General features: G+C 49.5%; 8 protein-coding genes across 8 annotated transcripts; 3 read left to right on the forward strand and 5 right to left on the reverse strand.

Moving 5' to 3' along the window:
* Positions 1-5,316: 5,316 nt before the first annotated feature.
* On the forward strand, positions 5,317-6,244 carry COL26b_010135 (uncharacterized protein; the record flags this gene model as incomplete). The annotated part of the gene is made up of 2 exons (XM_053182843.1): positions 5,317-6,213; positions 6,239-6,244. 2 exons carry the CDS (start codon positions 5,317-5,319, stop codon positions 6,242-6,244), a joined length of 903 nt encoding a protein of 300 aa, XP_053033204.1.
* Positions 6,245-8,542: 2,298 nt separating this feature from the next.
* COL26b_010136 (uncharacterized protein) lies at positions 8,543-10,186 on the reverse strand (the record flags this gene model as incomplete). The annotated part of the gene is made up of 1 exon (XM_053182844.1): positions 8,543-10,186. One exon carries the CDS (start codon positions 10,184-10,186, stop codon positions 8,543-8,545), a length of 1,644 nt encoding a protein of 547 aa, XP_053033205.1.
* A 39-nt stretch (positions 10,187-10,225) lies between these two features.
* On the reverse strand, positions 10,226-11,037 carry COL26b_010137 (uncharacterized protein; the record flags this gene model as incomplete). The annotated part of the gene is made up of 3 exons (XM_053182845.1): positions 10,226-10,460; positions 10,545-10,872; positions 10,959-11,037. 3 exons carry the CDS (start codon positions 11,035-11,037, stop codon positions 10,226-10,228), a joined length of 642 nt encoding a protein of 213 aa, XP_053033206.1.
* An 824-nt stretch (positions 11,038-11,861) lies between these two features.
* On the forward strand, positions 11,862-13,586 carry COL26b_010138 (uncharacterized protein; the record flags this gene model as incomplete). Its single annotated transcript, XM_053182846.1, has 5 exons — positions 11,862-12,139; positions 12,200-12,285; positions 12,517-12,592; positions 12,662-13,011; positions 13,075-13,586. The coding sequence occupies 5 exons, from the start codon at positions 11,862-11,864 to the stop codon at positions 13,584-13,586; spliced, it is 1,302 nt and encodes a 433-aa protein (XP_053033207.1).
* A 2,078-nt stretch (positions 13,587-15,664) lies between these two features.
* COL26b_010139 (uncharacterized protein) lies at positions 15,665-15,992 on the reverse strand (the record flags this gene model as incomplete). The annotated part of the gene is made up of 2 exons (XM_053182847.1): positions 15,665-15,697; positions 15,786-15,992. 2 exons carry the CDS (start codon positions 15,990-15,992, stop codon positions 15,665-15,667), a joined length of 240 nt encoding a protein of 79 aa, XP_053033208.1.
* Positions 15,993-18,172: 2,180 nt separating this feature from the next.
* Positions 18,173-19,834, forward strand: COL26b_010140 (uncharacterized protein; the record flags this gene model as incomplete). Its single annotated transcript, XM_053182848.1, has 1 exon — positions 18,173-19,834. The coding sequence occupies one exon, from the start codon at positions 18,173-18,175 to the stop codon at positions 19,832-19,834; it is 1,662 nt and encodes a 553-aa protein (XP_053033209.1).
* Positions 19,835-20,021: 187 nt separating this feature from the next.
* Positions 20,022-20,693, reverse strand: COL26b_010141 (uncharacterized protein; the record flags this gene model as incomplete). Its single annotated transcript, XM_053182849.1, has 1 exon — positions 20,022-20,693. One exon carries the CDS (start codon positions 20,691-20,693, stop codon positions 20,022-20,024), a length of 672 nt encoding a protein of 223 aa, XP_053033210.1.
* Positions 20,694-21,097: 404 nt separating this feature from the next.
* On the reverse strand, positions 21,098-22,126 carry COL26b_010142 (uncharacterized protein; the record flags this gene model as incomplete). The annotated part of the gene is made up of 3 exons (XM_053182850.1): positions 21,098-21,129; positions 21,345-21,991; positions 22,041-22,126. 3 exons carry the CDS (start codon positions 22,124-22,126, stop codon positions 21,098-21,100), a joined length of 765 nt encoding a protein of 254 aa, XP_053033211.1.
* Positions 22,127-22,586: the final 460 nt, after the last annotated feature.

Consider the following 22,586-nt stretch of genomic DNA (forward strand, 5'->3'; position numbering starts at 1 on the left):
CGCACTAAGTATCTGAACTGGAGGTCCGAGTTCTCAGATGTTTATGATAAGTTCGTTACCAACCCTCTTGACGATGCTGCTTCGCCACCAAGAAACATTCGAATCGCAATTCTTGACACAGGTATCGACCGAAACCATCCGGACCTGCGCGCACGTCGCAATAACGTCAAGAAAAAGCATAACTGGGTTGGTGAAGACAAGAGTGATGTTCACGATAGCAATGGGCATGGAACTTTCACTTCGTGCCTTCTCCTCGACTACGCCCCTGACGCTGAGCTATACGTCGCTAAGATTAGCGACAGCTGCTATCCATCAGGCCCTGACATCATCGCTGAAGTAAGGTTGACCTCCTATGACAGAATCATACTTGCGTTCCAATCAAAGTTCTCATCTGATTCAACTAGGCCATCACTCACGCCGTGTCAGAATGGAAAGTCGATATTATTTGCATGTCCTTTGGGTACCCAAAGCGCAATATAGATGGTTACGACCGGTTGAAAACTGCGCTCAAGGTAGCAGAAGCCAACAACGTATTGTTGTTCGCAGCTGCATCAAACAGTGGCGGTCAAGATACGGTTTCGTTTCCAGCTTGCGAATCGCAAGTTATAGCTGTCTACGCAACCGATGCAAGGGGCAACCAGTCCGACTTCAGTCCAACCGCGGCTCGATATCGGATATCTCTAGCAACCATCAGCGAGGCTGTCGAGTCAGCTTGGCCAGTTCACCTTTGTAATATTCAAGATTCCGCAACGCAGCTACCTTTGAAGTACAAGTCAGGCACATCTTTCGCGACACCTATAATGGCAGGTATTGCGGGGTTCCTGCTACTTTATACTAAGCTTCACATGCCCCGGTTATCAGTCAAGCTACAAGACCGGTCCAGGATGGAACTCGTCTTGAAGAAGGTTGCGGAAAAGGGGCCAAACTTCGAGCCCCGACACGGTTACTTTTTTGTTCACCTAAGTTTGACGACGGAAGGCTTATTCAGCAAGTCGGAAGACTTCATTCGCTCATGTATCGAAGAAGTATTGACAAATAATTAGCCGTGTGTAGTGATTGGAGAGGACATGGTGAAAGTCCATATTCTAGTAGACACATAATGGCAAACCGTAGGCACTAGCTTTGAATGTACGAATGATAGTTCAAGGTCTTCTCCCTGCCAATTGATGGAATAATGAGACATGCATTTCAAGTGAGTCGACTTGAGATGAGCAACATTTCATACTAATCCAATTGTTCTGACTTTGAGCGTCTCGGGTTTCAGTCTGAGAAACCCTTCTGGCCTTTATCTACGCTTGGTATGATCCAGATGAGTTCTTCTTCAAAGTCCATAAACCATCTGTCTTCACTTAAATCCGTGTCTACACCATCCTCTTCCCCAGGAACAATTATGGCCTGCCGCTCTTGTGGTCTCTCAGCCATATCTTCCATCATGGCTCCCTTGACATAGTCACTGTTTTCTTTCACCTTATCGGTCTTTTTCACGGCCACTTTACGCAGACGGTACGCAAACACGAAGTCATTAGTTCCTTCCCACTCGACCTTTTGTTTTGTCTCCGTCTTTATTCCGAACTCCGGCCCAACGCCCACAGGGACCCCACCCCACGCCGTGGCATCGACTTCGACCCCGAAACTTCTTTCAATCGCTCGAGTATGATTTGAACTAATCTCAGCACCTACGGCGATCTTCAGGCCCGTGATGACATAAACAGGCTTTCTGTTTCGAGACTTCATGAGGTATCGTTTGACTGGTTCCATGCAAATGCATTTCTCGAGATAGTCCAGAGTGGGTACGAATTGGACAGTTTGTAGGGAGTCAAAGGTGGAGAGAGCGTTATGACTAAAGTCAAGAAGTCGCAAGTTAGAAGCGGCCAACATTTTGAATGACACGAGGACAGTTGATGGGAGAAATGCACAACCCAGGGTGGGGGTGGCACGTGGGTTGGCAGGTGTTTAATCTCTCCGTAGAGAGTCGTTGATTCTCACCTGTTCTCCAAACTCACACTAGCGTCTGCGCCAACGCCAGTCACCATGCTTAAGAACTTGAAAAGTATTCCGAGCCTACGTTCTTTCAATTGCTTCGTAGAGAAAGAAAAGTTCCTTTGCTCTGTCGTGGCACTCGGCATTGCTAGGTTGCATAGCGGTTCTTGGGGAGTCTCGACGGAAGTGATGATATTGCCTAGTTGTATAGGACCCACCGGCGGGGGCAAATAGTCCCACGAAGGAGCAAGAAAGAAAGAAGGTGTTCGGGAAGCCATGATTGGCAGATAACTGAAGAATATTTCGGCGACTTGGGCTAAGGTGTAGGAATGAGATATTTACGCGCAGTGCGGGGTCAAAGGTGAAGCCGAAGGTAAGCAACGGGAACTTTGGTCACATGCCGGAAGCTTCGACAAATAGCAGTCCCAGTGTCAAAAGAAACAGAACCAATGACAGACGCCGATTCTTAGTCCTTCTCTTTTGTTGAGAACGTGACATGGTTGGTCAATAAGATGTGGGGGCAGAGACGCAGCCTGTAGGTCCTTGGCGTCTTGCAGATAGGCACACGACGCAGCTTGGTACTGGGGTTGCAATGTAAATTGACGGTCGTGAGTTTATGGAGGATTAGAAATGTGACACGGTTTTGTTGCCGTCAACTTCGACCAAAGCGCCCTTCGGCCACCCGGGTACCCCATCACTCACACCAACCATCTTTCATGTCCTTGGAGTGGTCATGTTTCCCGATGTACACGGCACTCACGGGAACTCCATGGCACTATAGGTAGCTCCAGTGTTGAGGGTTTCTCGTTTGTAAAAGTTCAAGACTCGAGTTATATGCAGCTAGGCCGTTATCCGAAGGGGAGCTGGTGACCTTCCAGATGATGCGGTCTCTTCCGCTATGGCGCACATACTTGAATGAATCCCGACATCCAATTGATGATCCCAGGTAATGATTTGAAGCCCATCGCTGCTGCTAAGCCAGAGGAGTTGTAGGGAATTGTTGCCCATAGAGACGTCGCTGCACACCATCTTCGGCCATCAGATGCATATTTGTCTCTCAGGGATGCCTCCTGCGCAACGGATTGGTCTAACTGTGAAGGCTTCGCCACCTGCTGCGAGATTCCTGGAAGCTAGAGACCAAGTTACGACTGGCATTCCCCTCATCATGAGGTCGTCCTTGGTATGAAAGGGAATATCTCCCAGCAGAGAGCAATTGCTGCCATGAACCCTCCGGTAAGTAATCATCAGAAGCCTCGGCATTCTCTAAAGAATTGGTGTTAAGGACTAAAATTACGTTAAGACAGTCAGTATGGTGGTCGTACTACGCAACCCAGCGAAGGTGTTTTGCGAACAACTAGACAGATTCTACACCCCATCCCTCGGGGAATTCTGCAAGTCTTCGATCGCAGACAATGGTTACATGCAGGCAGACGCTGTAGACAATGAGATCGAGGGCAGTGGATGGGGTGACACTTACAGTAGCTCTTGCAAGACATATGGAAGCACTTATCGCTAAGATGAAGAAGACAACGATGCAATTCTTCATGATTCCCACCTATCTTATTTCATTGTAGGATCAGCTGCTGTCGGGGATGTCAGACTCGACAGGGAAATGTAGGATAAGCTCTGATAGTGACTACGCAGAGTTTGAATCATTGTTGAACTCCAGGCTTTCGATCACCGCATGAATCTCGCGATTATCTCGCGCATCTCGCGCTTGTAATCACGCGTGTGGGTATCTCCCCGTGGTTCGATTCTGCCGTATGCCTAGGAGAGTTGTAACAATGCAGAGCGTTCCAATCCAAGAAAGACCCCCAGATGTTTCTTGGCTGCATGCCAACTCATCAGAATGAGAATAATTTCAAACGGACGGTGCGAATATGTCGTCTTAAATCCGTGAAGTCGGTCGTCAGCCAGTCGCAGCGGATGTGAGGGGCAGGTCTTGTAATTGGCTGAAGATCCTTATCAGCAAAGGATCATGCAGCCCTCCGTGCAGCAAGGATTGCCCAAGACGGCAGGCTCATATGTATTCTATTCGGCATGAATACTGCCGCTAATTCAAGATACTGATACCCAAATACCATCACTTCAAGCCCCGCTGATAAGGTTGTATTCTGAAGAGATCGTTGACCTCAACTTGCGCGATTTCCCCCGCCATTGTGTCTGAGGAAGCATTCGACCGCCGTGAAGCTCTCAGAGTAGTACAACAAGTAGTCCTATCATTGCGATAACCATCTTGGCATTACCTGCCAGCTTTACTCGATGTATATGGGTTGTATGCAAGGAAATCAGTGATGATCAACAGAGCATTGCAACTCAGTCGAGAAATCTGAACTGAGGATTAGGCGCAAAAGTTCCAGCTCGCGAGGTCTGGTGGCTTCTTAGCAGAATTTCCCTTAAGCAGCATTTAAGGCATCGAACTTGCAACCCATCTGGAGAGTCGCGTATCAAACTCGGCAACATACCAACATCACCTCGACTATTCTCTCGGCCGCTACCATCATGTTACGCATAATGCTTCCAGTGATCACATTGGCGCTTCAAGTTGTCTCAGTAGCCGGCGCAATCGTACCTGATATTCGCGCCGACACTAACCGCGATGGTGTCGTTGATATGGAAGGCGACTCCGACGCTGGAAACAAAGCCATCTGGACAGAAGGGAGGGGCGCCATATTCCTCCCCAATATCGGAGACAAACATTCAACATGCCCGAACACCGACCTAAACAGCATGCCACTTAGCAACGACGAATTAGCTTTCTGCAATGACGCATCAGGCCATATGCTATTAGCGCCGGAGTACGCTGCTCCTTTGAAGACGATGCCACTTCCGAGTATCTCCGATGGGGCAATAGCCCATGTGTACGCAACACCCCGTCCTGCGTATGAGCGAGTGCGAGTCTTTCTCCTTGACGATGTGGAAAGTCCCAACTCTACGAGCTCGTGGCGCCTGGTAGACAGGCAGTTCAACTTCAACGCAACTCAACTTCGGGCCGGTCTTACATTAGGAATCGATGGCCGTGAGTTTGTGAAAGATTCTGAAATCTGGGACAGTCATGTGACAATCAACTTCGATGTCTACGATACTCCAGGGTCCAGCAACTTCGCCAGGGACTCTGTAGCCTTGAAAGTGGCCCCAATCCTCACGCATCACCATTTGCAAAAGGTGGAGACGCTGGTCTCGACTTGGGCAAATGACACGAACCCTGTGCAGCAATATTTTATCGAGCAATTAGATGCGGCACGAAAGACCGTTAATATCAGCAATCCACTGTGACTTTTCAACCAGTCCTCTGACATCTGGGCTCAAGATGTTGTCGAACCGGCTTACGCAAGTATGCCTGGTCCTGATGGGCCCATTGCCATCCGCATCATGCTTCGGTCCGCGCAGTCCACTCGCACGGGAGGCCGACAAGTTTTTGAGCAAATGAGAGGTCCTGGCTTTGGCGCATTCCAACCTAGTGGCTACTCTGGTACTGGCTTTCCTGGGTCTGGATTTGGCTATCATACCATCAACAGCTACGGCAACCTTGAAACGATCCCACCCCACAGGTCCAAGCGCGGAATTGTCTACAAGGCCGGTCGTGTCATTCAAGGCAAGCACTATGACAGCTTCCCGGCTCAGGCAGTTCGGGACCTTATCTTCAGCAACGGTGTGCAGTCGACATTGTTCCTCGAGACAGGATGGCTCCGAGTTGGGCATGTTGATGAGTTTGTTCAGTTCGTCCCGTACGACAATGATTTGGGCTTCACTATTGCTATTCCCACCCCTGATCTCGCGATTAATCTTTTTCTAGAAGCTCAAGAAGCTGGTTATGGAGAGGCAATGGTTATCAGTTTCGACGCCCAGCCGCAAATTGACCGGTTCAAAGTGGACATGCCGCTGTATCTGAACCTCACCATCAACGACGTCTTAGCCAACGCCACATTTATGGAGATCAATGCATACGCCCAGAAGTGGATCAACCATAATCTCGATATCCTTCTCTCTGAGATACCACTTGATCGCGACGACGTCATACACGTACCCGGCCTGTTTCGCGATCGGTCCGGGGGTGGAGTCTATGTCAATTCTGACGGCCTAGACTTTTACTGGCCTCCTGTTTTGAAAGATGAACACCAACTTGGAGCTTTTCTTCCGGGTGCAATCAACGGTATGGTGGTCGGTGACCAATACTTGAGTCCGAACCCCTTTAGGCCTGTGATTAGCGGCGAAGACATTCTAGCGAAAGCCGTGAGAGCAGCTTATTCCCGCGCAGGGATGAATGTAACTTTCATTGATGATTATTTCAGCCATCATATTAGAGGGGGGGAGTTACACTGTGGTTCGAATACACTGAGACAAACTGACATAGCCTGGTGGTAGGGGGGTGCTTGGGTTTGTGTCTGTAGTTTGCTGTGTGGCGCGTGATGGTTGTTCAGTTTTGGCCTCTTTTTTGTCTCTCATGTTTGGCCCCACATGTTTTGGCCTCTTCGCTGAGGACGGACTTGGCAGACTAGGCAGCAGGTGGAACTCCTGCCGACAGACTCAGTGATGAGCACGAAACTTGGTTTAGTGACTCATCGTGTGCTTATTCAGTTTAAGAGTAGGACGATCTTTTCAAGGTCATTGTGTTATTTTGTCTGTGCGTGAATCGTCATGATAAAATCTCTGATGGAATTGACGTTGTATGAAGACTGTACGTGTCGCTTTCTCAGCCAATATCTCTGCTTTTCAATCAAATCTCAACTATCTTAACAATCCTTCCCGCCTCCCACATTTTGGCCAGAACCAACAAGCAGTCTCTTGCGACATGCACAGCTTCCCCCTCTTCTCCTTCGACGGGTGACATTCATTAGACGTTTCAACAAGATGGCGGAAGAATACTCCGAGCCCAGAACGAGCGTCTGGGAACAGACTGACAGCGATCACATATGTCAAATTTGCGGCATGAGGATTTACAGGAGCTGGTATGGTTGGTGGCGAGAAAATCCGCCACAATGGGGGGTAACAGACGAAGAGCTTCAGGAACAACTGAAATGGTGCAGCGACATTCGCTTACTCTGCGACCCAGACTGCGAATTCGAACAACTCCTCCCCGATTTTGAATGTGGCCAGATGACATGGGGCTTTCATGAAACTCGAGAAAGCCTAAAAGTACCGTCTGAGGTGAGACCCAGGTCTCAAGCTTCCGAGATCGAGGTATATCGCGGTGAGTATCGCTCAGGGCCAATTTTCACTCGGCTCACCCCCGATGGCAAACGCGACTTGAACATCTACATGGACTACTTCTTGGACTTGGGCGAACAGTCCTACGCTGCTGTACACACCGTTTGTCTGGAAATAGCGAAGAAAGTCTTCAAATCTTCTTCAGTTGCCCATGTCAGACATTTACGAGGGCTGTTCACTGCTCTTCGCTGGAGGGAAGGTATCAATTTCAAGTGCACCCACTGGTTCAATCCAGGCGTGAATTATTCTCTCGCTGAACATGGTTATTACCTCCCTTATCCAGAATGGGATGTAAACGACTTTGAAGGGGTGCACTGGCCTGGACCTCATTCGTCGACGAGAGCAAATGTTTCTCATGTGAGTACAACGCTTAAGACATGACTCTGTCCAGTGTTGACCATGACAGTCATTAGCTCAAAACCCTCTGGAGATTAAGAATCTCACTGGCTGTCTTCTTGAAAACCTCAGACCATGTCGATCACGTGTTAGCTTCACAGACGAGGCTGCCGGGGTTGCCGCAAACCTAAGCCGGATGCCCGGCGAGATAATGAACGGGATATTCGATGAAATAGATGCACGAGATATGCCCCGCATCTCCTCTCATCTAGTTCCTCAGGCCCTGTGGAAGGAACAGCTCAAAGCAGGATCTCACGGGCTTCTGCCGTGGCTGTGGGACGTGGAACCCGCTTTGATCGACGCCAAAGACACCGAGCCATGCCCTGGTGGTCCCGAATTCGAATGGGACTGGGAACTTTTGTTTCGCCAGCTGAGTCGTGGAATCGACTACGGCGACATTACAGAGCCGATAGATAGGAACCGGGTTGGAGACTTACGCCAAGTCGATTTGGTTTTCGACAAAGCCTGCACTGGGTACTCCACGGGTATGCAATATGTGCCCGCTGGGCTACACAATCGACGTCGCATTTGGCAGCTTCTTGAAGAGATGTTTGTGAGCGATACACCTCCTTGGAAGACAACCATTGTCAGCACCTTTGGAGGCACAAGGCACATCCCTACGATTGAGGACTGCGTCCCGCTTTGGTGGACTAAGTCCGGAGATCAGATTTTGTCTGAGCCAATTTGGATCCCTTCAATCAATAATATTCATGCGTTCAGTCGAAGCCTTGGAGGGAAGGTTCAAGGCACCGCCGGGCTTCAGTACTGGCAGAAACCGTCACAGTGTTCACAGCAAGAGACTTCGGAGGACGATGCAGAGACATCAGATGATCATGGAGCCTCAGTTGAAGAGATATACAGTGTACTGTGATCATTGGGCTATCCTGTCTGAGATGAGGCGGTGGCAATTATGATAATTGGTCTCAGATTGTACGCATGAACAACTTGCTCCAACTCATCATTCCGGAAGAAACATTACATGCTCCAGTGTTGCCTTGATATCTCGGGAGCTAAATCCGACATGAAACTTGAAAATGCCCTCCGGAATGACCCACGTGCGATGTAGTTCATCATAATAGCTCACATCACGTCTCGTAAGCTCAAAAAGAACATCGCCGCTCTCACCAGCTGCCAGTACGAGCTTCTCAAATCCCCGAAGCACTTGGACTGGTGTTCCCGGTGGTGAGGTAGAAGCAGGCAGTGAGACGTAGAGTTGCGGGACGACACCTCCAGTGATCAGGCCTGTATTGGTTACCTTGGCCTTGATTGTCAGGACGCTATCCCAAAGATCTGGATGGCCACCTGGAATGACAGACTTCGACGCATCGGGTTCTGCAGTTAGATTGTGGGCAAATTTCACTAAGTCAACCTCACGGGACATCTCAAAAGTGGTATAGCTTAGCCCAAATCCAAAGGCGTAGCGAGGTTCGATTTCATTCGCGTCAAGATGGCGATAGTCAATCAAAAGGCCCTCTTCGAAGTCTGACTGCCAAGCGTCAGGTGATGTAGCATTTGTGAGGTTGACGATAGGGATGTCGATATCGCTGCTGTTGAATGGAATAGAGTATGGCAGCCTCCCAGACGGGTTGACGTCTCCCCACAAGACATCGACAATTGAGTTGCCTGTCTCCTGGCCCGGAAGGTGTGCAGCGAGAATAGCTTTGACGTTCGGATGATCTGCCCAAGGCATCGTATTGACGCCGACAGAATGGGTGACCACAATCGTATTGTTACATCTCTCGGCAACCTGTTCCACGACGGCGGTTGAGTTCCAGTCTAGCTCATAGCTGGTCCGGTCTCGCGTCTCCCCAGAAAAAGAATTGAGGAAGACCAAACAAACGTCAGGAATCGGGTACAGAGCCGAAAAGTCGCCTTGCGCAATGACGCTATTCCGTAGCATGTACTGAACTCGCGACCCCGTCTCTTTGGCTCGAGCCTTGACTGCCTCCAACGGAGACACCAAGTACGTATGTCTTCCTGAAGCCGCGCCACTTCCAACGTCAAGGGTTCCAGTCTCGAATTGTCGGTTGAAAGTGAGACCGTCAGTAGGGTCTGCCGCATCGTTACCAAATACTCCAATATTCTTCGGGTTCTTGAGCGGGAGGATGCCTTCGTTCTTAAGGAGGACGGTCGACTCGGCAGCAATTCTTCGAATGAGATCGCCGTGTTGTCCGCGGACGTCGCGTGATTCAGGGTACGGAGGTGGGAAGCGATCTAGGAAATTTGACCAAGCCGCAAAAGTGTACATGAGAGACCGATCGGTTTTCGGGTATTCGCTTGTGTCTTGGTCCATGTAATAGTAGCCGGTAAGAATTCTGCGGACCATCTCGTCAATTCGTGCCCCCTCGACTGAGCCCTCGTCGATCATGGCGGTGATGTTTTCTGGACCCCAGTAGCTCTGACCTGTCTGAACGGTTGATTCGTCATAGGCGCCAGGCATGTTGAGGTCTAATCCGGCATTGATCGATTTTGCCCCAGAATGAGTTGCGAACCAGTCAGAGATGACATATCCGTCGAAACCCATCTCATCTCGAAGTACGCTCTTCAAGAGATATTTGTTCTCGCAGACGTATGTACCGTTAACACGGTTATAGCTACACATGATGCTCGTTGTGCCAGCTTTGATTGCGTTGTAGAAAGGTCAAGCGTAGAGTTCGCGGATGGTTCGATCGTCAACGTTGGATGATATTCCCTCGATCCGCTTGCCGTCCACTATTGTGTAAGTTCGCTGAAGTTCTTGCTCATTGGCAAGGAAATGCTTCGAGCAAGTCTGAACACCCATCGACTGGATTCCGAGGACAGTCTGCTCCATGGCGACACCTGACAAGTAAGGGTCCACCGAAAAGCCCTCCCAGTTGCGACCGCCGAGTGCATGCCTGCCAAATGGGCCTGAAGAAGGTCTGACATGATGTTAGTAAGTTTCCTGGGACAGGAAATAGACCGTGCTGTAATGGACTTACCCTAGAGCGATGTTTATTCCCTTGCCCCTGAACTCCTGACCGATGGCCTTGGCCCGCTGAAACATCAGGTCTTTGTCCCAACTGGCAGCTACTGTTAGTCCAGCTGGAAAAACGCTGACAAGATCTGCAATGTTGATCCCATTGGGCCCGTCTTGCATGCAAATTTCCTTAAAGTCGGCATGGTTGATGGGTAGGATGTTGCCAATGCATGGAGCACCGCCAATGGGCAGTTTGCCCGTCACGAACGTCGCCTTTTCAGTGAGATTGAGCTTGGAGACGAGAATTTCGGCTTTTCCAATGGCTTCGTTCCACTTCGTAGAGTTACGATCTGAATAAGAATATATCAGTCCATGAGCTTACTTGCCAAATCCGAGTGTTACAACGCAAAACCAACTGAAATTCCCCATGACTCACCAGCCAGGCTTGCCTCCACACCGACGGACAAAAATATGCCGATACCTATGATGATATCAGGGAAGCTGAGGGGTTTCATTGCGAACTGAGATACAGGAGACAGATGTCGAATTTAGTCCAAGAGGGATAAAGATGTGTCGGACATAAGAGTACGGTCTCTATGTTGCAAGCACATTTCCTTACACTCAGTGGAAGTTTTTGTAGTGGCTTGATGCCTTCGTTGATGCGTCTTTTATATCCTCCAAAACCTCGCCCTCGGTCATATTTGCCCCGGGTCGGTGATTACCCCAGACTAACCGCCTGCCATATTTCAATGCTGTTGGGCCGTGATACCTTCCCCAGAAAGGGAACTGCCGACGGAAGTACCAAGGAATGAGAGTAAAACCGAGCCAAAGCCGAATACGCGGAGTGAAAGAACCTGAAAAAGTAACGTGGCTCAGTGCCAGTACCAAGCAAGGCTTGTCACGGTGAAAGATGCGGGGTATGCATACTCACTCACATTCGGAATCATGACTGAAAAGGGCTTCACAAATGGTCTCACACACGACCTGACTTTGAGCAAATTTCTAAGAAGATCTACCGTCCAAGGGTGTTTGCGGGGAAATACGAGTACTCGTATTCATGTTATGAGCAAGCAAACCCAGCCTACTGTCGTTGCATCGCGGGGTGGACCCGCAAATAGTCGTTCGCGTGATCGAAGCTACGATGTGGCCAATGATGTAAGAGTTGGTCTTCTTGATGATAGGTAGTCACTGTTCAAGTAACCTGAAAATATTGAAGATATGATAAATAGTCACCAAACTCGTTCATTTATACGCGGGACTGGCAGTCGCCTTGTTGTCATGGATGCTTTCATTGCGTTATTCTAAGGGCATTCGATCAAAACTTCATCAATTTCCAAAGATGAAGTCCTCAACTTTCATTGCACCTCTTTTAGTATCCATCATTGGTGCCCTTGGCAAAAGAAAAGGACCCAATATTGTCTTCATCTTCACTGACGACCAGGATCTCCGACATGGCTCCGTCGACACCCAAAGAGCAGTTCAAGAACACATCGCCGCTCATGGAACTGTCTTCACCAACCACTATGCCAGCGTTGCCGTTTGCTGCCCTAGTTGCGTGTCCCTCATGCGTGGACAGCATGCACACAATACCAATAACACCGCCATCAAGGCGCCCGGGTAATGTTCATGCTGTTTGGGTGTGTTGCTAAACTATTACTGATTTTCCCCTTCTTTCAGAGGAGGTTTTCCCAAATTCAGAGCTGCTGGTCTCGAAGAAGAATATCTGCCACATTGGCTGGAGAAGGCCGGCTACAACGCCGAGTGTAAGCACTCCACGCATTTGGCAATCACTATTACATGCATGACATGCTCATCACTGTCCATTCAGATGTCGGGAAACTCTTCAATGGAGATTCAATCATTTCATACAACCCTGCCCCAAAAGGATGGAGACACATTGACGTCTTGGTGAGATGTGTCCGACACCTTGAGTCATGGTTTACTCAACACTGACGTTATGCAGCTGGATCCATACACCAACGCCCATAACACAGTTGTCATGTCGGAGAACGGCGCACGACCTGTATGGTATCAGGGCTTCCAGCAAACAGATGTCGTGCGGATTAAAGCGTAAGTTACCGCCGCAGCTAAGCTAACAGTTACTCTGAATGTTAGAACACGTACTGATTGTTATCCCAGCCTCGATCGACTCGACACTTTGTTGAAGGAGGAAGACCCTTTCTTCCTCATGATTGCTCCAACCGCGCCTCATGTTGAAAACTTGCGAGATCCTCCAACGCCGCCTGCTCGATATCTCGGATCTTTTGCCAATTCCACTGTTCCTCGTACTCCCAACTTCAATCCTGCTGATGAATACCAGCATGTCAAGCCTAGTTGGCTCAGGACCCTTCCCAGTTTGAACAACACTCATATTGCCGAGATCGACCACTTCTACCAGCGCCGACTTGAATCTCTCAAGGGAGTGGATGACATCATTGACGATGTTGTCGAGATGCTTACCGTCAACGATGCAATCGATAACACCTACAGTATGTCTTACAAATATTGGTTCCCTCAAAGTGCTGTTCGCCGTAATATTGATCATCTCGCAGTTATCTACACCACGGACCAAGGATATCACCTTGGAACTCATCGCACCGGTATTGGCAAGTCACTTCCTTATCTAAAAGACACCAATATTCCCCTCATCGTACGCGGTCCTGGTATTCCCAAAGGCGCCGTTTCGAGCAATCCTAGCCTAGTCGTCGACTTTGCTTCCACTTTCCTTGACATCGCGGGATTGGACCCTAATGATCGACCGCCGCTCTGGGATGGCTCAAGTCTGCTCGACTCGTGGAAGAGTCCAAACTCTCCGGAAATTTCCAATAGAAAGGAGGCCGTTAACATTGAGTACTGGGGTTCTGGATTTGTCGAGATGCACCAATGGTCAGAGGGCGACTACGGCATTTCCTTCCCTGGACTTTACTCGAAGAACGACTACAAGACAATGCGTGTTGTGGGAGACTCCAGTTCCTGGATGTATTCACGATGGTGCAGCAATGATACAGAGCTCTATGATACGAAGGTGAGTCTCCAAATCGTCTCTTCGCTTCAAACATGCTAAGGAAGGGAAGAATGATCCATATGAGTTGGTGAATCTCGCCAACTCGACCGACCCACTTCATGTTCGCGTTTCAACGAGAATAAACGCTCTGCTCCTTGTCTCGAAGTCATGCACTCAAGACACTTGCAGAGACCCTTGGAGTGCCATTCAACCCCCGGATATTTCGTCTTCGAATAGAGTACGAACCCTGGAGGACGCTTTAAACCCTGCTTACGACGAGTTTTACGGGTCTTTCCCGCTCGTCACCATCGCAGAGTGCATGAACTACCAGTTCGCGCCAAATGAAGGGCCATTCTATCGGACTGGAGCTGATGATGGTCTCGGACTTGAATACAGGAACTCGACCGACAACTTCGTCTTTCCAGATCCGAACCCAGTAGTGGAATTACCGCGTAATTTGACTCTTGGTGGCGGCTGGGACCATCGTCATGCCACACATGAGGCGCTGTTGAGGAGTGGTCGGGAGTTGACAGATGATGAGCTAGAGAACGTAGACGCTAAGCTCGAGGGGAGGAGTTTGCCCCTGGTCGAAGGATGAAAGTCTTGATGTTAGGGGGATGGCAGGTGAAAGAAGGCTTCGCGCCGGCGCATGAGCTATCTCCTTTGTAACTTGGCCTTGATCGATACATGAGAAAGCAAAGGACTCATAAACTCAAGGGTAAGAGCTTGTTTAATTCAAGTCTATTCTACTCCCTCTTGCACTAGCTACCATATCTGAACTCCAGGCGTTGACATGAAATTTTCAAGACTCCTGTCACTGCCTCTCAGGACGAGAGGTGTATCTAAACTTATCGTTCAGGCTGTTACTTTAGGTAATAGGCTGACTTCTCGCTGTTGACATTCAAGTACGCTCACTTGCAAGAAAAGCTAATCTCATGGACGATCTTGCAGGCACCAGGATGAAGCTGGAGATGAGATGTCGTCCTACCAGAACACTACTGGGGCCTTTCCCCTCTCGTTCTCAAATAGGGCTCATAAAAGTTTGGACTGACAGTATGTATGTAGCAATAACATTTACCGCACTGGCTGGGTTGCTCGGATTTGCCGACGCGCGGGGAACCCCAGCACGTGTACATCCCGTATGTTTCATTGTGCTGCCATGGCACAACAGATCCGAGAAGCGAGAGGCGGATGCCGATATTCGTCAATACTAGCCCTTGCACAGCGGTTATGGCTATCGGTGCAAGAGGTTGCAGTTCCTTGAAGGCGATTGCCGCACACGATCCGCGATAGCCTTCATTGGCAGAAATTGGATTCCGAAGAAGTCAAGACGAAGCTCATCTAGTAAGTCAAGTCCCAGCTTAAACAGAAGATGCCCTATGAATACGTGAAAACCGAGGAAATCACCTGCCGGCGCGTCACCTAATTTTCGACTTTATTCTGCGTTCAAATGCCATTGCAAATATGGTGAGTAAATAAATTAGAGAGTTTTGCTAGTCAGGCAGTGGTCGTTAGCTATCCGGTCAGTGTTCCCTATAATCCGTGATTATAGAGAGAACGGTAGAAGTAGTTATGAGGATAATGACGATAACGACGACGACGACGACGACGACGACGACGACGACGATAATAATAGATAGTAACGATAAGAAAAACGAGAATAGGAAACATAATATAGTTACTTTAGAAACAGGCTATTGATTACGTACGTGTGTGTAAACACTGCCTACCTAGGTAGCCAAATAACACTGCCCGACTAGCAAAACTCGTCAATTGATACAGGGAAATCTGTCGCCAGTAAAATGCCCTTTCAAGCACCAATTGTCAGCATGAATATTTCGACGCAGTAAATTAGGATATAGCAATTCTCAAGAAAACATGCGAAATGTTTCTATCATCCGCCGTGGTCACTGAGTCTCCATTCGGATGGTGAATGAGTAGCCTTCTGGGTTCTTCTTCAATAGTACTCAAGTTTGATAATAGGAATCGTCATATAATGTGGTATTAAGGATATTTCTTGATACAAAATGTGTATTTCTCGACCACTGGCTTTCCCTCTCTCTCCATCTTCAAGGGCCAAAGCTTCGAGACGATTCCACGAACCTCATACGCCTACGACTCCTCAAATTTTCCATGATTCACTGCTTCGATATATCCTTCGCTTTTCCAGGCTGTCCGATGATCGTTAGTTATGTACGGAAGTGAGCATCGCTTACACAGAATGAGAATCGTCTTACAACTAGTTTTTCTTGCAGGTACGTTGGCGCGGAACATCATGTCGACCTCATCGAGAGTCCTGCCCTTCAGCTCAGGAAAGTAGAAGAAGGCCCAGACAACGCTGATAAGACTGAATGACCCATAAATGAAACCCACTTTGGGTCCGAGATTGCCATACCCAGGATTCATAAGGTATGGCAAAGTGAAGGTAGCGATGAAGTTGGAAAAGTTGTTTACGGTCCACGCCATCATGGCAGTTTTGCCACGCAGACGAGGCGAAGGAACTTCGGCGGGGGTAATAGCGGCCCTGGCAGCGGAATGCATGGATTAGTCATATGCAGGTAAGCTCGAACAATGAGCCCCAACAGATTAAGGGGTAATGAATGATGAACAGATGAGGTCTTCCAATAGTGAAACTTACAGCTGTGCAAGAGAGCCTAAAAATGAGAATCCGAATAATGACAGCATGCAAGCTGTAGCTAGTTTCTCAGATTGGTTTGGGTTCCGTATGGTTCCTAGTCCGCCGAGAATCATCATGGAGACACCTCCCAACGTGACCATCGACTTCCAGAAGAAGCGGCGACCAGCTCGGTCAACCAAGAGCATGAACGACAGGGAACCAATCAACCCAAAGCATTGAGATATAATGGTGAGGACGAAGGGATTTATGGTGCCGAGGCTTTGGTAAAATATTGTGCCGTAGACATTGGCAAACGCTTGCCCAGTCGCTTGCGAGAAGAAAGGTGGAAGCAGAGCAATGGCAGTGCGCCTCTGTTAGCGTTTATACCAGTTAGCTGAGACCAATTGAACAAAACGCGTGGGGGAAAGGAGTTTGAAAGAAACTTTCATGAGGCAACGTACAAGGTCAGTGCCGCGGAAGAGATCCGCCCAAGAACCTTTCTCCGTGTGTTGCTCGAGGTTCGCCTTCATAGCAGCAAGTTCAGTTTCGCCATCAAAACCAGCTCTACCGTCATTGAGACCTTTGAGATTCACGAGCGCCTCTTCATATTCTTCCTTTCCCAATAGCCAGCGGGGCGACTCCGGGACGAGCGCAGTCACAAGAATCATCAAACTGGGAATGGAAAACAGTACAGCAACTGGCGTCTTCCAGGATGAATCTCCCGTCCATGTTGACGTGGCAAAAGATACACAGCTGATGATGATCGTGCCAAGAAGGCGTCCGATCATGTAGCCGGAAACAAGCATGCCCCGAATCTTTGCTGGAACGACCTCGGCGATGAACAGTGGAATAAGCCAGCTTTCCATCCCCGTGTAGATGTGGACAATGCAACGACCTGCGAGTACCTGGCCAAATGACTGCGACGTGTACGTCACGCACACACCTGCAATGCAAATGAGGTTCATAAGGACGTAGACAGCTCGTCGCCCGTAAGTTTCGCCGATGGTGGAGGCAAAGGGAAGACCCAGTGCGTAGGCGATAAAGGGGATCGAGTTCAATAGAGAAAGTCTCGTGGTGCTGATTTTGCAAATTCCTTTCGCGTCACAAATGTCTCCAAATCGATGTTGAAAAGCTGTATCGCAAATATGATATCAATAACAGCTCCCATCGATGGCCAGGGAATTGAGAATCTTGGCAGGTTCGGTATTCACTCACAGTCCATGGCCTGGATCGTATTATAAACCGACAGATCGAATCCATTACTGAGTACGTTCAGGCCGAGAATGAGGCAGAGCAGCCCCATACTCCATGTGACCTCCTGGCTAAAAGGCAGCCGCCGCGGTGGAAGCCAGATCGTTCTCATGATTCCCCTGCACTTGTATGAAAAAACAAAAAAAAAAAGACTGAGTCAGTATGAGATTCGGTGCTCAACCGAAAACAACTTGACGCCTGGTAGAAACGACAGCCCAATTGCCTCTCATTTTAGATCACATGGCTTCCCAGAGGCTGTAAGCAATATTTAAGAGGAATTCGGACTCGCATCATTCAAGACTTGGACCAGTCCGGCTCGGATTTCCCCCACATACCCCAGATTTCGGGGAGAGGAAGCCGGTAGTTCTCGAGCTCAATTCATCCATATGGTCCACCTGGTCGTCTCGGCACTTGATCGGTAGGGTTGAGCATCACCGACAGCCGTTGAACAAGTATGTTGTTCAGGTCGGAAAATCCGAGCGCGGGCTGTGAACACACAGATTTCAACTCAGCTGCCAGAAGAGACTTGGGGCGGTACGCGCTGGGAGTAACCCCGCACGTCCGGCATTCCCGCCGCGGCACCGGCTCGGGCCTCTTACCTAGCTCTCAGATCCGCCGAAGAGTGAAGCATCTAAGCGTTTCGTCTGGTCCGATAGCCATGATAATCTGTAATAAAGCCGCTTTACCTTCATACTCAAGTTTTCAAGTCTCTTTGACAAGTTGAACTATACAAGATCAACTAATTGTATTTTCGCCTGTTCTCTTTCAACTTTCAACCATGCAATTAGCCAAACGACCCAACTTTCTCATCATCGTCGCCGACGATTTGGGGTTCAGCGATACGGAGCCATATGGCTCTGAAATATCCACCCCGGCCCTGCAGCGTCTTGCCAAGGATGGTTTACGTATGACTAACTTCCATACTGCCCCGGCATGCTCACCTACAAGATCCATGCTTCTATCCGGCACAGATAACCACATTGCTGGACTAGGCCAGATGGCCGAGTTCATGATGGGTTCGCGACAAAAGTACGACGGCCATCCAGGATACGAAGGCTATCTCAACTTTCGCGTTGCTGCTTTGCCCGAGATACTTCAGGATGCCGGCTACTTCACTCTGTGCTCGGGGAAGTGGCATTTGGGCATGACTGCCGAAACCTCGCCCTCTAGCCGTGGTTTCAGCAAGTGTCTTTCCTTTCTCCCTGGCGCTGGGAACCACCACAATTATGAGCCACAGCTTGACGCGAAACTTCCTCCGTTCATCAAGAGCTCTGGCTTCTGGATGGAGAACGACAAATTCATCGACCGCAGCAAAGACTTGCCTGAGAACTTTTACTCAAGCGACTATTTCACCGACCGCCTGCTCGGCTTTTTAGATGAGCGCACGGACGAGGAGAAGCAGAAGCCCTTTTTTGGATATCTTGCATACACTGCACCACATTGGCCACTACAGGCACCACGAGAGAAGATTGCCAAATACGGTGGTTTTTATGACGATGGACCAAAGGCTCTCAGAGATCGACGTCTGCGCCAACTCCAGAAACTGCATCTAGTCCCGGAAGATGTTATTCCAGCACCTGTAGACGTTCCCGGGGCCGTCGAATGGCATGAGAAAAGTGAACAGGACAAAGCCGTGGCATCTCGAGCCATGGAAATCTATGCGGCCATGGTGGACAAGCTCGATGACAATATCGGTCGCGTCATCGATCACCTCGAGGCCAGTGGCGAGCTCGACAACACATTCATCGTCTTCATGTCTGACAACGGTGCTGAGGGCTCAACTATGGAATCCATGCCCATCATGGGCTCACTTGGCATCCAGGAGACACTTCGACAATTCTATGACAACTCGTACGAGAATATGGGCAACGCCAACTCTTTCATTATGTATGGGCCACAATGGGCTCTTGCGGCCACAGCACCTTCGCGAGGTTTCAAAGGCTATACCACTGAAGGAGGCATACGGTGTCCGTGTATCGTGCGGTATCCTCCCCTTGTGAAGACGGAGGGAGGCATCAGCCACTCCTACACCAACGTCATGGACATCCTGCCTACGATGTTGGATCTGGCCGGCGTGTCACATCCTGGCACTACTTTCCGCGGTCGTGAAGTAGTCACTCCACGAGGGAAGTCCTGGGTTCCGATGCTTGGCTCCGAGACGTCCGAGGTATATGGCGAGGGTGAGGATGTTGCTGGATGGGAGCTTTTCGGAATGCGAGCGATACGGAGAGGCACTTATAAGGCTGTGCTTTTGCCTCCGCCTCATGGCACTGGCACATGGGAGCTTTATGACATTGAGAGTGACCCAGGTGAAACCAAAGACCTGGCGACCCCACAGCCAGAAATCCTAAGGCAGTTACTTCAAGACTGGGAGGTTTATTTCTCTGAAACAGGCATGATCGAGTTTCATGTGCGAGGAGAAAAGATCGCAGGTATGTAATTATTAGAGATAGATATATGACAGCATAAGGACGTGGGACGCACACAACAGTATGAAAACATAAACTCTCCTACGCTTTGCCTCCCTAAATTCCAGCTGTCGGGGTTGGCTCAGGATAAGCCGCCTCTCCGTCCGTCTAGTAGCTGCCATAGATGAACGTCAGGTGTTTCTACCAACGTCGCGGGGGCTAACCGACGGTACAAACCAGCTTGCTCCATGATTCAGGCCATTTCTGAGGGGTTTTCGCCACCTTCTTGCCGTTGAACTCCATCTTCCCTGACAAGCAGCAGAAATCATTGGCAAACCCGACAAAGTGACTATACCCTGCTCCGGAATGATCGCCCCCAGACAAGTCGAGATATCCCGACCTGGTATCATCATCAAGGTCCCCGGTGCCTGTGTCTGCAACTCTCATGCAGTAGTAAATCCGATGACAAGCTTTGGCCGCGGTCTTAGTCTTTTTGGCGGGCGCGCCACTGAGGTTTCCCTGGGCCGCTCGTTTCTTCGATCTCGCGGGCTGACCGTACTCACTGCTCTCGGATGAATCATCTTGATTGTATTTGGATAGTCCAGCATTTTCTTCCTCGGCTCGGTCGAGGTCGCAGATGGCGTCGAGCAGTTCCTCGGATTCACTCATGATCATCGTGCCTTCGAAGGCTCCAAAGTCGCAGGCAGCCTTGAGCAGTCCGTGCTTCCCGGCCCAAACGTCCAGCTTCATGTCGTCATCTGGCGGCCATTGGTCTTCAATCTTGCTGCAGCGCACAAGGTATGAGCCGCAACACTTTTGAATGTCGAATAGTTGAGGAGCGGTACCCTTGGCATCGTCAGTCTTGGTGGTCTTTCTCGTTTTAGAGGCCATTTCGTCTTTTGCCGAGAGGTGTTGAGGGGAAGATGGTGATTTCAAGCTTAGGTGCCTCAGAGTTGATCCAGACGATAGCTGAAGGAAGTCAGGGGACCCTTGTATGTGTAGCAAGGGTCCTTTATTTCCATTTTCTTCCGTGGTACTTTCGAGCTTAGCCTCTTGTTATCGACGTATTCAGTTGTCCTTTATTATACGGCTTTCTGTTCATGTCTGTGACATCGAGGTGGTTCATTCGTTTATACTGCGGTCTCATGATACATTTCCATGACCGGCTAGGGTAGTCGCGAGCAACGTGATTACATCATAAGCTGTTCCTACTTCAGCCACCGCGTTAACGAAGCCAGCTTTCAAAAGAATAACAATAATATTGAAAAGTATGTGATTTGTTTGTTCCCGTAAAATTAAGCTTCGATGGCCAACTGCCACTGAGTGCCTGTAACAGCGATCATTTGAAGGAGCAGCCAAATTGACACCCGAATACCCCTTCTTCCCTTCGAGCCACGAATCGAGTCTGCCTCAGACACGCATGATTTTCTCGACATGACCAAACCAAACATCAACATCTGATTTCAATAGAAACGCCCCATACTTAAGTAGACCACCCACTGACACATCTGCAGTCATCTCCAACCAGCCCACAAAACATACACGGCATCCCTTGATTCATGTCTGGCTCAGTCTTAACAACCGCCTCTGTGAAGTCGACGCTGAACTGCAAGAACTCATCCAACAAATTCCTGAAAGCTATAATCTGACTTAAATCAGACGCATGTCTCGCTGCCACCTCAGCCAAGACACTTCTCGCCATAACATCCACCCTCGAGGTTTCCGAGTAGGCATACGCTATCGCCTTGACGAAGGCATCCGTGTTCCAGAGTTTCTCCGACGCATCCCTCAGCTTCTCCACCGCACAGCGCTTCAGACAAGACACTTCGAACTTGTCCGCGGCAACGGACATTTGAAGGTTGAACAGGATCGGATCAGCAGGCGGAGGCGTGACATTGAGACATTGAGTGTCGCGATAGTCGGCGTGGTACATGAAGCAGAGCACATTCTCTACCACCCGAGGGTTCTCATCTTGCATATTGATGATTTGCTGGCAGCCGGGATTTTGTTGGGCGTTCGCATTTCCTAGAACCGTTGATCCCTCGAGCAGCAGGGCGGGATCGATGTCGCTATCCGGAAAAGCGTCCGCGAAGAATTTGGACTGGCTGGCGAGCACGACGCGATGGGCGTAAAAGTCTCTTGTGATACATCGTATCGTGACATCGGAGTATTCCGGACTGTCAAAGTATCTGATAATCGTCAGAGACAGAACCGCGGTGGCGGATAATGCCGACTTACTTCTCAAGCCCCTTGACCAAGTCCAGCGGGTACGGTTTAGTCTCCATCCGCGCCAAACTTCGCAAGACCGTCCCCAAGATCTGCATCTTTTCCGGTGACAAGAACGAGCGGGATTCTTGGGGACCGAACAATTGAGAAGATATCGGCCCTCCTGCGAAAGGACCAAGGCAAGCTGTCTTTACTGATGCCGAGGAAAATTTCATTCCCAACCCAACGTCAATTGCAGTCGACTTCCATTTTATAACTTTCCCCCGCCAAGTGTTGGGGCTGCCGCCCCGATCCCCCGCGATGTCTCGTCCAGATACCTCTGACTTCCCGATTAGGCAAACGTGTGTCTCTCAATCGGCATTGGCGTTTGGGGCTGCTGCAGCGCCGTCCATTCTGCATGAGCTCACTAAAACAGGGATAATCATCCCTAACCGCATGTCGTGCAGTCTGGTAACAAAGGCGGTAAACGTACCCAGGGTTGCATTTGAACCAATGGAAAACGTTCCGAGGTCAGGCACTGCTGCAATCGCGCGGCTGAACGGATGTTTCCCTCGAATC

The sequence above is a fragment of the Colletotrichum chrysophilum genome, assembly GCF_026319265.1.
Source record: "Colletotrichum chrysophilum strain AFK26 chromosome Unknown scaffold_105, whole genome shotgun sequence".
Taxonomy (NCBI): domain Eukaryota; kingdom Fungi; phylum Ascomycota; class Sordariomycetes; order Glomerellales; family Glomerellaceae; genus Colletotrichum; species Colletotrichum chrysophilum.